This window comes from Macaca mulatta, chromosome 10, assembly GCF_049350105.2.
Source record: "Macaca mulatta isolate MMU2019108-1 chromosome 10, T2T-MMU8v2.0, whole genome shotgun sequence".
In the NCBI taxonomy this organism is placed as follows: domain Eukaryota; kingdom Metazoa; phylum Chordata; class Mammalia; order Primates; family Cercopithecidae; genus Macaca; species Macaca mulatta.
In genome coordinates, this window is record NC_133415.1 from 21,564,606 (window position 1) to 21,579,218 (window position 14,613).

At 38.3% G+C, this 14,613-nt stretch overlaps 1 protein-coding gene across 50 annotated transcripts in view; it reads right to left on the reverse strand.

The window, feature by feature from the left end:
• MTMR3 (myotubularin related protein 3) overlaps nucleotides 1-14,613 on the reverse strand; it is a 142,918-nt gene that overhangs the window by 51,288 nt on the left and 77,017 nt on the right. For 37 of the 50 annotated variants that reach the window (XM_077950106.1, XM_077950102.1, XM_077950096.1 and 34 more), the window contains one exon: nucleotides 5,751-5,837. The exons of the other annotated variants lie outside the window; for them this stretch is intronic. In XM_077950106.1, the coding sequence (XP_077806232.1) occupies nucleotides 5,751-5,753 (3 nt within the window). In that variant the 5' untranslated portion in view covers nucleotides 5,754-5,837. The remainder of the gene's footprint in view (nucleotides 1-5,750; nucleotides 5,838-14,613) is intronic. 50 annotated transcript variants of the gene reach the window in all.

The following is a 14,613-nucleotide window of genomic DNA, read 5'->3' on the forward strand; positions in this document are numbered from 1 at the left end:
CTATAAACAACACTTAAGGTTTTACTAACAGCAACCATAATCATAAAATGGTAATACTCTACACTAGCAAAATTCTCAAAATGAAGTCCACAGACTCTGAGATGCTTACAAGGGCCCTGCGAGATCAAAACCTTCCCAATAATATGATATTATTGCCTTTCTTCACCGTATTGACATCTATACTAATAGTACAAAAAATAACTGGTAGGTAAAACTGCTGGTACCTTAGCACAACTGAGGCAGTGGTACCAATTTCATAAAAATGACCTTGATAAAACAAGGAAATATTATAAATTCTATTTATTAAATCCTGACCATTAAGTAGAAGTCTTTTTTACAGAGGAAATACAAGTAAAACACCTCTGACGCACGGTGCAGTATTATGGTGTCAAGAGGTAAAGCACTTGTGCAAATGCTTCAATTAAGAGATGAATTAGCCATTTTTTTCACTGAATATCATTCTTAATTGGAAGAACAACTGATGGAAAAACTATGTAATACAGACTTGGACATCTGGCAGGCCTTTTCTCCAAAAGACAGTATTAGGAAAAAAACAATAACAACAAAAGATAGTATTAGTTGCCAATAATAAAGCTTTTGTGCAAAAATTAGATTTTGGAAAACCTCTCATCTCCCACCATGAACTTTATAGCTTCCCAGTACTTAGGACTTTTATCTTTAAAGTGGAGGTATTACCAAGTGGGATTTTAAAAAAACATACACACTATAATAAAATATGTCAACTTTTGAAGATCTGCCTCAATGAATGAACCCATTATTTTCCTAATGACCAATGCATGATGTTACAAAAATCATATGTGAATAAAGATTCACTCGAAGTGCAAGACAGACCAACGGTTTTAATGTAATATAATACAAAAAGTTCACTGATATGGTTTCAGATTCTATACTGCAACTAACCTTTAAAGAACCACCACTGACCAGGCACCGTGGCTTATACCTGTAATCTCAGCACTTTGGGGGGCTACAGTGGGCAGATTGCTTGAGCCCAGGAGTTCAAGACCAGCCTGGGTAACACGGTGAAACCCCAACTCTACAAAAAGCAGAGAAATGAGATGGGCAGAGGCACATGCCTGTAGTCCCAGATACTGAAGAGGCTGAGGTGGGAGGATCACCTGCACCTGAGGAGGTAGAGAGTACAGTGAGCTGTGATTGCGCCACTACACTCAAGCCTGGGCAACAGAGCAAGACCTTGTGTCAAAAACAAACAAAAAAACACACCACTTGTCAAGTATTAAAGAAAAATATAAATTATCTGGGAAAACTGAAAATACTCTTCCCTTTTGTAACTACTTTTCTAACTACATATCTGCCTGAGGCTGCATTTTCTTCCTATATTTCAAAGAAAACATTGTAACACACTAAATGCCGAATATGAGAATTCACCTGTCATCTATTAAGCCAAATATTAAAGAGATTTGCAAAAATGTTAACGCTAAAACTAATTATCTTTGGATGAGGAAAAAATATTTTTCATCAAAAAATGTTATTTATGCTACCATAATTGGCTTGTTGTTACTTTTAAATGAATTTATGAGCATTTTAAAGATTTCTCAGTTTTATTTTCTAATATGGTATAAATAGACATAACCCACATAAACAAACCCTCCTGGGGGTACCTCAATAATTTACGAATGTAAAAAGAGGTCTGGAAACCATCAGAGCTGCTTGTCTACTATACTCTAACACTAAATACCAATTAAAGCTGCTTCACTCCAAAAGTCAGGTTTTTCCTAAAACCATTCTCCTAGTGCTATCTGTGAAAGATGAGCCATGATTGCACCACTGCTCTCCAGCCTGGGTGACAGAGTGAGATACAGTCTCCAAAAAAAGAGACAAAATTAAAGATGTGAAGAATCTTGAATTTAGGGAGATTTTTCTCATAAACCAATATGGGATAGTAAGGAAATGCTATATAAACATGGAGGGGAGCAAAAATCTTATATAAAAGTATACTTTTAACATTATCTTCTCAGCATCACATTAACTAGCTTTTTACCTCACATAAATTCCTAAGACCTAGACTTTTATTCTCTGTAAGGTCATTTTACAGAGGTACCCATTATTAATCTTTAAGTGATTCCCTGACCTAGTTTTCTGCTGACTTTTAGCACAGAATTGAAATAACGTAGCAGGCTTGTAAAGAACAAAAAGAAGCCATTTACCTATTCACTCTTGCTGGCACACTCACCAGGGTGGCTAATCCAGACCAATATATCACCAAAATAGCTACTGAAAACTGAAAATGGATGATTTTCAACATAAAACAACTGAAAATTAGGCCAGCAAGGCAAGAATGAAATACCTATTTTTCACAAATCAAACAAATGTTCTTTTTAAAAGCTATTGTCTCAGTTCACATTACCTGTAAAACTTCAGAACTTTTCTCCCCTTGTACACAAAAATACATTTATTCCAAAAGGAATAACATTAGGACTCACTGAATCTAGGGGACTGGTGATCCCATGTGGCTGAACAGTTGAATTTAGCAGTTGAATTAGCCTGAATTTATTATAGTTTCTGTGAGTTTCATAGGTGAAGAAGGCCAAACTTGAGATGGTTAATAAGGTGAGAAGTTAGAAGGAGACAAACTGGGAAATGTTGGCCTGGTAACAGTTTTGGAAACAAATTTATCCTAGGCTATAAGCAGTAACTTATTAAAGAGATGTATTCCATGTCATTAATTTCCTGGTACTGCTGAGGAACACCAGGCATTGTGGCATCTGGCACTTCGTAGTCTCCATCCACCTCCATAAAGTCAGTGGGGTCATTCACAAAATACTGAAAAAGGGCCAGTCACCACAGTTCCAGACTAGTTTCTGCTACTGGCTAAATTATGCAGCTAGGAGAGGAAAGTACATGCCTCAGAGCAGAAGTCAACCATAGAGATAAATATTTTAAGTACATGGGAAGGGCCGGGTGTGGTGGTTCACGCCTGCAATCCCAGCACTTTGGGAGACTGAGACAGATGGCTCACCTGAGGTCAGGAGTTCGAGACCAGCCTGACAAACATGGTGAAACCCCGTCTCTACTAAAATACAAAAATTAGCTGGGCGTGGTGGCAAGTGCCTGTAATCTCAGCTACTCAGGAGGCTGAGGCAGGAGAATCGCTTGTAACCAGGCGGGGGAGGTTGCAGTGAGCCAAGATCACGCCATTGCATTCCAGCCTGGACAACAAGAGCAAAACTCCATTTCAAAAAAATACAGTACATGGGAAGGAGAGACTGATGACCAGTCAGTTAATCCTACTAACTGAATTTATATCTAGTGTTCGTGTTTGCAAAGCATAGAAGTGAAAATAATTACCAGTCCTACTGTCATTTCCAGTCATATTCTTAAGACTGGTATTAAAAGACAAACAGTGCATTTCCCTTGATAAAATGCTTGGGATTACTGCCAAAGGGGTAAGGGTAAAAGAAGTCAAATACAAGAATAGTCATGAATTTATGATTACTGCAGCTGAATGATGTGTATATGAGTGCACTGTACTTTTCTTTCTGCATAGGCTTCAGATTTTCCAAAACAAAACATGAAAATATATTTTGCTAATGCTTAACCTCTCAAAGACAGACTCCAATCTCATTTAAGAACCTTTAAGAGTATAAAAGACAGGGGGAAATGTTACTCTCAAATTAGTACAGGGGTTTACATTAAAAACAAAAATAATGTTCAATGCTTCTGAATTATCTATACAAAAACTAAGGATTAAGGACATACACTCTAAATGCTACAATACAGTATAATTAAAATCAATGGTCCAACAACTTGCAGAACGTTTTACAGCTAGTAAAATGATCATTAGGAATCCAAAGAATCAACATGGGAGAATGTTTAATTCATTAAGTGAAACAAGCAAAATAGAAAATTATTGTATCATTCTAACTATATAAAACACATATATGAGACATGAACTAGTTAGAAAGGAATATAATAGACGGGGCACGGTAGCTCACGCCTGTAATCCCAGCACTTTGGGAGGCTGAGGCGGGCAGATCACCTGAGGTCAGGAGTTCGAGACCAGCCTGGCCAACATGGCAAAACCCCATCTCTACTGAAAATACAAAAATTAGCCAAGCATGGTGGCAGGCGCCTGTAAATTCCAGCTACTCAAGAGGCCGAGGCACAAGAATCGCTTGAACCCAGTAGGCCAAGGTTGCAGTGAGCCGATATTGCACCACTGCACTCCAGCCTGGGCAACAGAGCAACTCTGTCTCAAGAGAAAAGAAAAAGGAATACAACCATGGGTTCTGACGGTAGAATTATAAATGAGGATTTGTAAAAACTTGTTACAACATTACTTTATGAGAAATTAAACAAAAACAAAAGATACATACATTGCCATGCTACTCCCCAACTAGTACACACAGAAGCAACTCCCGAGCATTGTCTACAGCATCAGGCCAGGGACAACACCAGGAAGACTTTCTGCTACGCACCATGGAGAGCCCAGCAGCACCAGGAAGAGGACCACACTGTTACTAGCTGTGTGGTATACAATGAAGGACAAATCCTCAATACAGAACAGAGCTGCTTTCATAAGCCCATCATTTGTTTATTCATTAGCACTGGCTGAAATACTAAACAAGCACTTTTTCAATTCATTGAAAACTCTGTCGGAAAACCAATAAAGTATAATGAAGAAATAACAGAAAAAGTTCAATGTTTAGGTATAAGATAAATAATAAAGTTGTAATGCCCACAAACTAAGAAAAAACTGGCATGCCTTTAAGATAAGGGCAGTTACCTTTCTCTTCCTTTTAATATGACATTTCTGCACAACTAGTTTGTTTTTTTAATTTTGAAATGCATTTTCCATACATCCCTAATGAAGCTTGAAATTAACATAGCCTTTTCAATTCCTTCTCTGTGCATCAGCATAAAACAGTTTGGATCTAGGAAACATCACAAGGTAGAAGAAGGACAATATTACAGAGGACCGTTTCTTTTTCAAGCCTTGAAGCACTGTTTACATTTCCTCGGGATTGATGAAAATGTGGCTGGCTCGTTGTTCCATCTTCTCTGCTTGAGCTGGGCCCCAAAATGGCCCGTAAGTCATTAAATTGTCCATTAAATTCTCTTTCTGGTTAAAGATACAGGAGGGGGTGTGCAGGGCTGCTCCACCTACTATGGGATCAAAATATTGCCTTAAAGAGACACAACAGGGAAGGTAGGGAATTGCTTCCATAAATTCATAAAGCATATATGCTATGTGAATACATATGTTAATTAGCTTGATTTTGCCATTCCACAAGGTATATATATATTTCAAAACATTATGTTTTACACAATACATACATAATTTGTCAATTTAAAACATTTTTAAAATATGCAGATTACCATCTTACAATTTGTCTACAAACACACACACACATATACAAAGTTTTCACTACATGCTACTTCCTAGAAAAGGAATTAAAAACCTGGAGTCCAAGAACTGTATGTTTTAGTCTTGATTCCATTTGCTTGCTGACTGAAAAATAAGAGACAATATCTAGCTCACAGGATTAAAGTTAATAGAAATGAAACTGCTCTGTATATTGGAGTATTCTGTAATTATTACCACTAAGTAAACAAGAAAAGAAAGGAGACAAGATCTGGGAAAGAAAAAGAAATAATTTCTTACAAAAACAAAAATGGGTAAGTATGAATTTATTAGTGTTCACTTAATTGTCAGGACAGAGGTGTTTTTTTTTTTTTTTTTTTTTTTACTCTTATTTGCTTGTACTTACCATGACAGGAGGCCCAGATTAGGAGAAGAAATCCCCGTCCCTTCTTCAGTGTCCAACAAGGCTCTCTTCTTTCCCTTATGGTGAGGTCTTTGAGGGTGGGGGAAAAAAAGAAAAAAAAAGGAGGGGGAAGGCAAAATTGGCAATAGTTTTTCCCCTAATCGGCCATATCCTAATAAAGGTATTATATATACACGCAGGCCTAAGAAGCTGATCAGAGTCAGCCAAGAAAAAGTTGATTATCACCCAGCCAATTCCTACTAGTCAAATCCCAATTTGACAATTCCTTTGTAAAAATCCTGTTAGTCTTAACCTGTTTCTGCAAAAACAGTATCAAAGGCTAACATTCCTAATGTTCATAGTAAAACAAAAAATATCATAAAACTTTGATGAATAAAGCAACAATTAAAATCAACCTGCAGGCCAGGCAAGGTGGCTTATGCCTCTAATCCCAGCACTTCGGAAGGCTGAGGCAGATGGCCTGAGCTCAGGAATTCAAGACCAGCCTGGGCAACAGAGTGAAACTCAGTCTCTAAAAAATAAAATAAAATAAAAAAATAAATTTTTAAAAGCTGGTCATGGCAGCACATGCCTGTAGTCCCAGCTACTCAGGAGGCTGAGGTGGGAGATTAACTGAGCCTGGAAGGTCAGGGCTGCAGTGTGCTGTGATTACACCACCGCACTCTAGCCTGGGCAACAGAGCAAAACCTTGTCTCAAAAAAATAAAGTCAACCTGCAAATGCAAAATCATTATTCTTGTAGTATTTTAGGATGTTTTTGCGGTTATCTCTAAATTCAAAATGGATCCCTTATCTGAGGAAACCAAACTGACTTATGAGCAAAATAGGAAAAATAAATTTGCCTTATTACCCAAATATTCTACGTACTTCTAAAAACTTATAATCTGTACTAATATCTTTACCTGGTTTTATAAAGAACAAAAAAGGAGTAAAGAATACCCAACGAGAAACCCAAAGATAGGCTTACACAAAGAGTAAGTAAGTTGCTCTTTTCTTTGAACAGTCTCATGCAAAACCAACATTTCTAGTTTGCTAAGCTTCTGTAACAGGATATTTCAGGGAGCTTGGGCTTCAACGTGCAGCATAAAACTCTTTCAAGGGCAATGTAAGCAAGGGAACAGAGAACATCAAAGCAGTAGCAGGCCCAAATCGTGTTGAGGCGTTTTGAGCAGAGGACTGGCAGGAGATGACTTAAAGAATCATTTTGGGCTGGGCATGGTGGCTCATGCCTGTAATCTCAGCACTTTGGGAGGCCAAGGCAGGCAGATCATGAGGTCAGGAGTTCGAGACCAGCTTGGCCAACATAGTGAAACCCTGTCTCTACTAAAAATACAAAAACTTAGCAGGGCATGGTGGTGTGTGCCTGTAGTCCCAGCTACTCAGGAGGCTAAGGCAGGAGAGTAACATGAACCTGGGAGGCGGAGGTTGCAGTAAGCTGAGATTGCACCGCTGCACATCTAGCCCAGGCGACAGTGTGAGACTCTGTCTCGACAAAAAAACAAAAACAAAAAAATCATTTTGGCTGTTGGGCAAGGGAATAGTCAAGGCTACTGGGGGTAAGGGGGAAAGGAAGACCAATTAGAAGGCATCAATCCCAGCAAGAGAAAATATAGCAATGAAAAGGTAGTAGAGATAGAAGTGGTGAGATGTCACTGATTCTGGATATACTTTGAAAATACTGCCCATAGGATTTGAGTTGATGAATTAAATAGGACAGAAAAAGAGAAGTCAAGCTTTTCGTGTCAGCAACCAGAAGCAAGGATTTTCTATTTATTGATGAAGGGCATTGTGAGAAAAATTGATTCTTCTCATGCCATGCAGAGACAGCTCCACAGACAAGGAACAAGAAATTAAAAGTTTCCATTTTAGACACATTATGTTTGAGAACCTATCAGATATCTAAACAAAGATGCCAAGTAAAGTGCTAGTTAAACCAGACTGAAGATCAAGAAGATAGAGTCTAGAGATATAAACATAAATGGGAGACATCAGTGTGTGAATGGCATTAAAGCCAAACGCAGGAGCAAGTATAAATGGAGAGGGTAAAGATGACTAAGGACAGGGGTTTTGGGTACGCCATTTTTTAGAGGCTGGAAGGAATAGGAAGAACCTTACGGTTCAGTAACAAACCAAGTTGGAGTCATCATTCTTACCCCTCTTCAAACCAAGCCTAACTTTTGTGATTTGGCCTAGCTCAAGAACTGAAACTAATGCAAAATCATCTTATTTATTCATTCTTTTCAATAAATATTTATTCAGTATTATTCAATATTTACTACACTCCATGCACTGTTGTAGACTTTGGGGAGACCATTGTGAACAAAAATTCATGGAACTTAATTTTATTTTTGGTCTTTCTCATTAGAAACAGATAACTAATGTTAGGCAGTAGGCAACTGCTGGAAAGAAAATAAAGCAGGGTTTGGTGATGGTGTAACAGAGTGCTATTTTAGATAGGTAAAGATGTGCAAAAAGGCACCTGTTGGAGTTAATTAAAAAGGAGAAGGGCAAAGGCAAAGAAAATGTGAGGGTATGACCTTATTAAAAGAACTGGATACTGTTATAAAGAACTTTTTCAAAAAAGAAACACACTGAATTATTTTTAAAAAACTGTCCTAAAATTTTATAAAAGGTATTTGTGTTTTAGAATAAAATTTCTAAAGATAGCATCATAGATACACTCAAACTGCTGTACCTTAAACAATTTAAATGGAAGTAAATTTAATGCATTTTGCAAAACTATTAAATAACAAAATATAACTCCAGTGAGGAAGATACTACTGTCAGATGTAGGTGGAATGTGAAGGTGAAACCCCCATATGCTGCTGGCAGGAATGTAAAGTGGTACAACCTCTGAGGAAAAGTTTGGCAGTTCCCAAAAAAGTTGCAGAGTCATCATATGTCCCATCAGTTCCATTCCTGGGTATATACCTAAGAGAACTAAAAATGTATGTCCACATAAATACTTGTACACAAATGTTCACAACAGCATTATTCATGATGGCCAAAAGTGCAAACAATCCAAATATGCATCAATCAATGAATGGACAAACACAATGTGAATGGATAAACAGAAAATACATACACACACACACACACACACACACAAAATGTATACACAATGGAGTTATCCAGCAATAAAATGGAATAAAATACTGATATATGACACAACATGGATGAAAACATGATAAGTGAAAGAACCTGGGGCACAAAAGGCCATATATTGTTTGATTCCATTTTTATGAGATGTCCAGAAAAGGTAAATCCACAGAGACAGAAAGCAGATTAGTGGTTGCCAGGAGCTAGGTTGAGGGAAGAATAGGGAGTGGCTGCTAATGGGTATAAGGTACCTTTGTAGGACGATGAAATGTTTGGAATTAGGTAATGGTAATGGTTCTACAACCTTATGACTATACTAAAAACCACTGAATTGTATACTTTAAAAGGGTGGATTTTATGTGATATGACTTATAGTTCCAAAAAAAAAAAAAATACAGAGGCCATGTGCAGTGGCTCACTCATAATCCTAGCACTTTGGGAGGCCAGGACAGGAAGATAGCTTGAGCCCAAGAGTTCAAGGCCAGTCTGGGTAACATAGCAAGGCTGTCTCTACTGAAAAAATTTTTTTAAAAAATTAGGTGGTTGTACACACCTGTAGTCCTAGCTACCTGGGAGGCTGATGTGGAAGGATCCCTTGAGCCCAGGAGTTCAAGGCTGCAGTGAGCTATGATTATGCTACTGCATTCCAGCCTGAGTGACAGAGCAAGACCATGTCTCTAAAAAACATGTGCATGTGTGCACGCACACGCACGCGCACACACACACCCCCCCCAAGGTGAAGAGTAACAATATAATCAAACTCTTCATAAAATAAATAAAAAAAAAAAAACCGCTGCAAAAAAGTTACAGTATCAACCCAGCAGCAAATGAGCATTCTAAGCCCCTAGACTATGGTCCCTAAAGACTAATTCCCACTTCAAAAGGAGATGGGGCATCTGAAAAAAAACATAGCCAATTCCAGGTCTAGAACAGAAAATGTACAATTTGATTCTGAAACATCATATTAAACTGGAAAGTAAGAAACATATAAAAGACTACTCAGGGTAAGTCAAAAATAATTGGGAGTCAATTTGAAGAGACTAGCTAAAAAGGAAACAATTTGAGCAAAAATGGTTAAATGCAATGGATTGGGTTTCAGTATGTTTAAATATGAGTTCATGAAGAAATATTCTCTCTCACAAACATACACACAGACACACACACACTCCCCTACAAGTCACCAGTGGAAGATGTTAAGGAACTAACCTTTTATTTTTGAAAACTAGCAAGTAAGGGAAAAGAATCAAGTATTTATCCTGCCTTTCTTACACAAAATGAGCTAGTATAGAATCAAGTAGTTGATGAGGGAAGAATTCTACCTAATATACAAAGATGACAGAATTTGGTAGTATTATTTTACAACTGCTAATGAAATATAAAATGCAAATAATAATCTAGTCTATGGAAAACTACAGGAAAATAACCCCTATTCTTTAAGTAAATAGCAAAACAAAAGATCGACATAGAAGGGAAACCTACAGAATTAAAAGAGACTTAAGTGACCATGTCACTTAAGTGACTGCAATATATAGATCTTATTTGGATCCTTATTCAAAGTATAAGTTGAGCCATCTATTAGGGAAATCTGACCACATACTAAATATCTGATGATATTAAGGAATTATTAATTTTCTATATGATTGACAATGTTAGTGTGGTTATAGGTTTTTGTGTGTGGTTATGGGTTTTTAAAAATAATTTATCTTTTAACTATAAAATACATAAAGTTATATACCAAGGAGTAGGCAGAATGAGTAGGAGTACCTCTGAAATAAGACGGGTCATGACTTGGTAACTTTCAAAGACCAGTGAGATAAGTTAATGGAGATTTATTAAACGATTTTCTCTACTTTAATATATTTGAAATTTTCACATAATAAAGTTTTTTTTTTAACCATAATGGCAATTCTTCTACCTCAAAACCTCCAGTTATTGAAGAATTAAAGAGTCAGAGTTTAAGCTGTCATAAAACCATTGTTTATACAGTAAGCCTATCAATATGCACTGCTATGTCCTTCAGTTTTTCAGAGAAAAACTCACAAGTATCCCAGATGTCCCAACTAAAATGTATTCATCTGCAGTGACACTGAACTAGAAATCAAATTCCAATTACAAAATAAACTCTCAATCTGCAATCACATTATTTTTATATATATATACACACACACACATAAGCTACCTTCCCAGTCGAATCTAATTTGTTTCGCTTTGTTTTTGAGACAGAGTCTCATCTATCACTCAGGCTGGAGTGCAGTGGTGCGATCTCAGCTCACTGCAACCTCTGCCTCCCGAGTTCAAGTGATTCTGGTGTCTCAGCCTCTCAAGTAGCTGGGATTACACGCATGTGCCACCATGCCTGGCTAATTTTTGTATTTTTAGTAGAGACAGGGTTTCTCCATGTTGGCCAGGCTGGTCTTGAATTTCTGGCCTCAAGTGATCTGCCTGCATTGGCCTCTGAAAGGGTGTGAGCCACCACACCTGGCCTACTCTAATTTTTTAATGAGTACAGAAATACCAAGACAGAGATTTGCCACTTGGCATTAAAAGTCTCAATTTAAACAAAGTCTTCACCCAGAAATAAGGCCTTCCATTTCTATAACAAATAGACTGTAAAATGATGTTCTGCCCTTCAGTCAGTCAAAATTTACCAATAATCTACTATGTGTTACACAGTATGACACGGTGTTAGCTCTGCATTAATTCGACTTATATACCACTGCAGAAGACAGAAAAAGATGGTAATAATTACAAATTGTGCTAAATGTGATAAAGTAAACAAACGGGATGCTGAGACAGGGACTGGGGATTGGGGGTACCAAAGACCTACTTTAGGTAAAGTGACCAGAAAAGACTACTCTGTGGGGCAAGGCCAGTTTCTAACATACAGAACTGCATGTGTTCCTCAGACAGGAAAGACCTTGATAATTCTAAAGAACTAAGAGGAGGAAACCATTGTAGCTAAACTGTACTGAATCAGAAAGAAGAGTGGCACAACTTGAAGTTGGAGAAATGTACAAGGAAAAGATCACATGAATAGTAAGTTTAAAATACAGTCCAAATACAACAGGGAGCCATTGACAGGTTTTAAATAGCAGAGTGACATGATTTGATTTTAAGATCACCCTGGCTGATGTGGGGTGAATGGATTAAAAGAGAAAAAGAATGAAGAAGAGAACTAGGAGACAATTACAGTAAGAGACTAGTAGCTTGATTTAGAATGGAGGCAGTACAGATAAAAGCCTAAGTATGTGAAATATATCCTGGTGTACAGGTTTAGGTAGAGGCCTGGATGTGGCAGCAAAGGGAGATTAAAGAATTTACAGTCCAGAGGAGATAAGAAAATAGTTAACATAGCTGAAAGAGGAAGTGCTTTAAGTATCTGAGAAAAGTTAAAATTGCTATAGGAATTTCAAATCCATAAGAAAAAGCCAAGATCACAGGAAACTGTGCAACCACTCAGAATCAAGTACCTGCTAAAGGTTCCTTTTAAAACTAGAAAGAGCATTAGACCAGTCTGGGTATTATGTAAAACAACAAACAAAAAAACACTACAAATAGCAGATGTGACCAACCCTTAGGAAATATTCAGGGTTCATTATAGCACCTGACTTGCAAAATGTGAACTCCACAGTGGTAGTTATACCAACAGCACAAAAGGAAGAAATTGAGTCATTACTGTTTAGTCTGATAAGCAGTGTAATACTTAAACTTTTTAGTTATACTAATAATGCATGCGCTCAGTGAATTTTTAAGATACAGGTGTAAAAAGTAAACAAGTAATATCATACACTGCTGGTGAGAATGTAAAATAGTGCGGCCTCTTTGAAAAATAGCCTGAGAGTTGCACAATTAAACAGAGTTACCATTTGACTCAACAATTTTACTTCTAGGTATATATCCAAGAAAACTAAAACATACGTCCATGTAAAATCTTGTAAATACATGTTTATAGTAGATTTATTCAAAATAGCCCAAAGGTGGGATGGGCTATTTTGAAGTATTAGTACTTCACTTCCTCTTTTTCTTTTTTGAGACAGGATCTCACTCTTTGTCACCCAGGTTGCTGGTGTGCAGTGGCATGAAGATCTTGGCTCACTGAAACCAAATGTCCATCGACAGATGGATGAATAAACAAAATGTGGCATATCTAAACAACGGAAAATTATTTGGCCATAGAAATGAATTAAGTGGGCTGGGCATGGTGGCTCACACCTGTAACCCCAGCATTTTGGGAGGCTGAAGAGGGTGGATCACGAGGTCAAGAGATCGAGACCATCCTGGCCAACATGGCAAAACCCCATCTCTACTAAAAGTACAAAAATTAGCTGGGCGTGGTGGTGCACGCCTATAGTCCCAGCTACTCGGGAGGCTGAGGCAGGAGAATCACCTGAACCCAGGAGGCAGAGGCTGTAGTGAGCCGAAATCGCACCACTGCACACTCCAGCCTGGCGACAGAGCGAGACTCCGTCTCAAAAAAAAAAAAGGAATTAAGTGGCCAGACACACTGGCTCATGCCTATAATCCCAACACTTTGAAAAGATGTAGTCAGCACACTACTTTTACCCAGGTGTTTGAGACCAGCCTGGGCAATACAGTGAAACCCCATCTCTACAAAAAACACAAAAATTGAGCCAGGTATCGTAAATAGTGGCTCACGCCTGTAATCCCAGCACTTTGGGAGGTCCAGGCAGGTGGATCACTCGAGGCCAGGAGTTCGGGACCAGCCCAGGCAACATGGCAAAACCCCGACTCTATAAAATAATAATAAAATTTAAAAAGATAAAAAATACAAAAACTAGCTGGACGTGCTGGCATGTGCCTGTAGTCCCAGCCACTCGGGAGGCTGAAGTGTGAGGATCACTTGAGCCCAGGATGCAGTGCCGAGGTTTCAGTGAGCCCAGATCTTCATGCCACTGGACACCAGAAGCCTAGGCAACAGAGCGAGACCCTGTCTCAAAAAAAAGAGAAAAAAAGAGAAAGGAATGAAGTACTGATACATGCTTCAACGTGAATGAACCTTGAAAACATTATGTTAAATGATAAAGCCAGTCACAAAAGACCACATATTGTATGATATCATTTATATGAAATGTCCAGAACAGGAAAATCTTAGAAAGTGGATTAGTGGGGGCCAGGAGCTGGGGGAGACTGAGGGGAGAGAGGTTGACAGCTATGGAATACGAAGTTTTGTTTTGTTTTGGAGACAAGGTCTTGCTCTGTTGCCCAGGCTAGAGTTGCAGTGCTGTAATCACAGGATCACGGTTCACAGCAGCCTCGAACTCCTGGGCTCCAGCGATCTTCCTGCCTCAGCCTCCAGAGTAGCCAGGACCACAGGGGCAAGCCACCACACCAGGCTAATTTACTCTTATTTTTGTCGGGGAAAGGGGGAGTCTCACACCATGTTGTCCAGGCTGGTCCCGAACTCCCAGCCTCAAACAATCCTCTTGCCTCGGCCTCCCAAAATGCTGGAATTACAGTCATCAGCCACCACACCTGGCCTGAAAAAGGTCCTAAAATGGACTGTGGTGATGGCTACACAACTTCGTGAATATACTGAGCCAATGAACCGTACACTTTAAATGGGTGAACTGTATAGTATGTGAATTTTATATTAACATATCTGAGTTAAACTTATTTAAAAAAAAAAAAAGATTGGTAAACAGAAGTTTGCTTTTCACTCCTTACTGCCCTTTAGTTCCTCTAAATGTAAGTAAAGCAACTGTTAACTATTTCATAAGTCTCTCCAG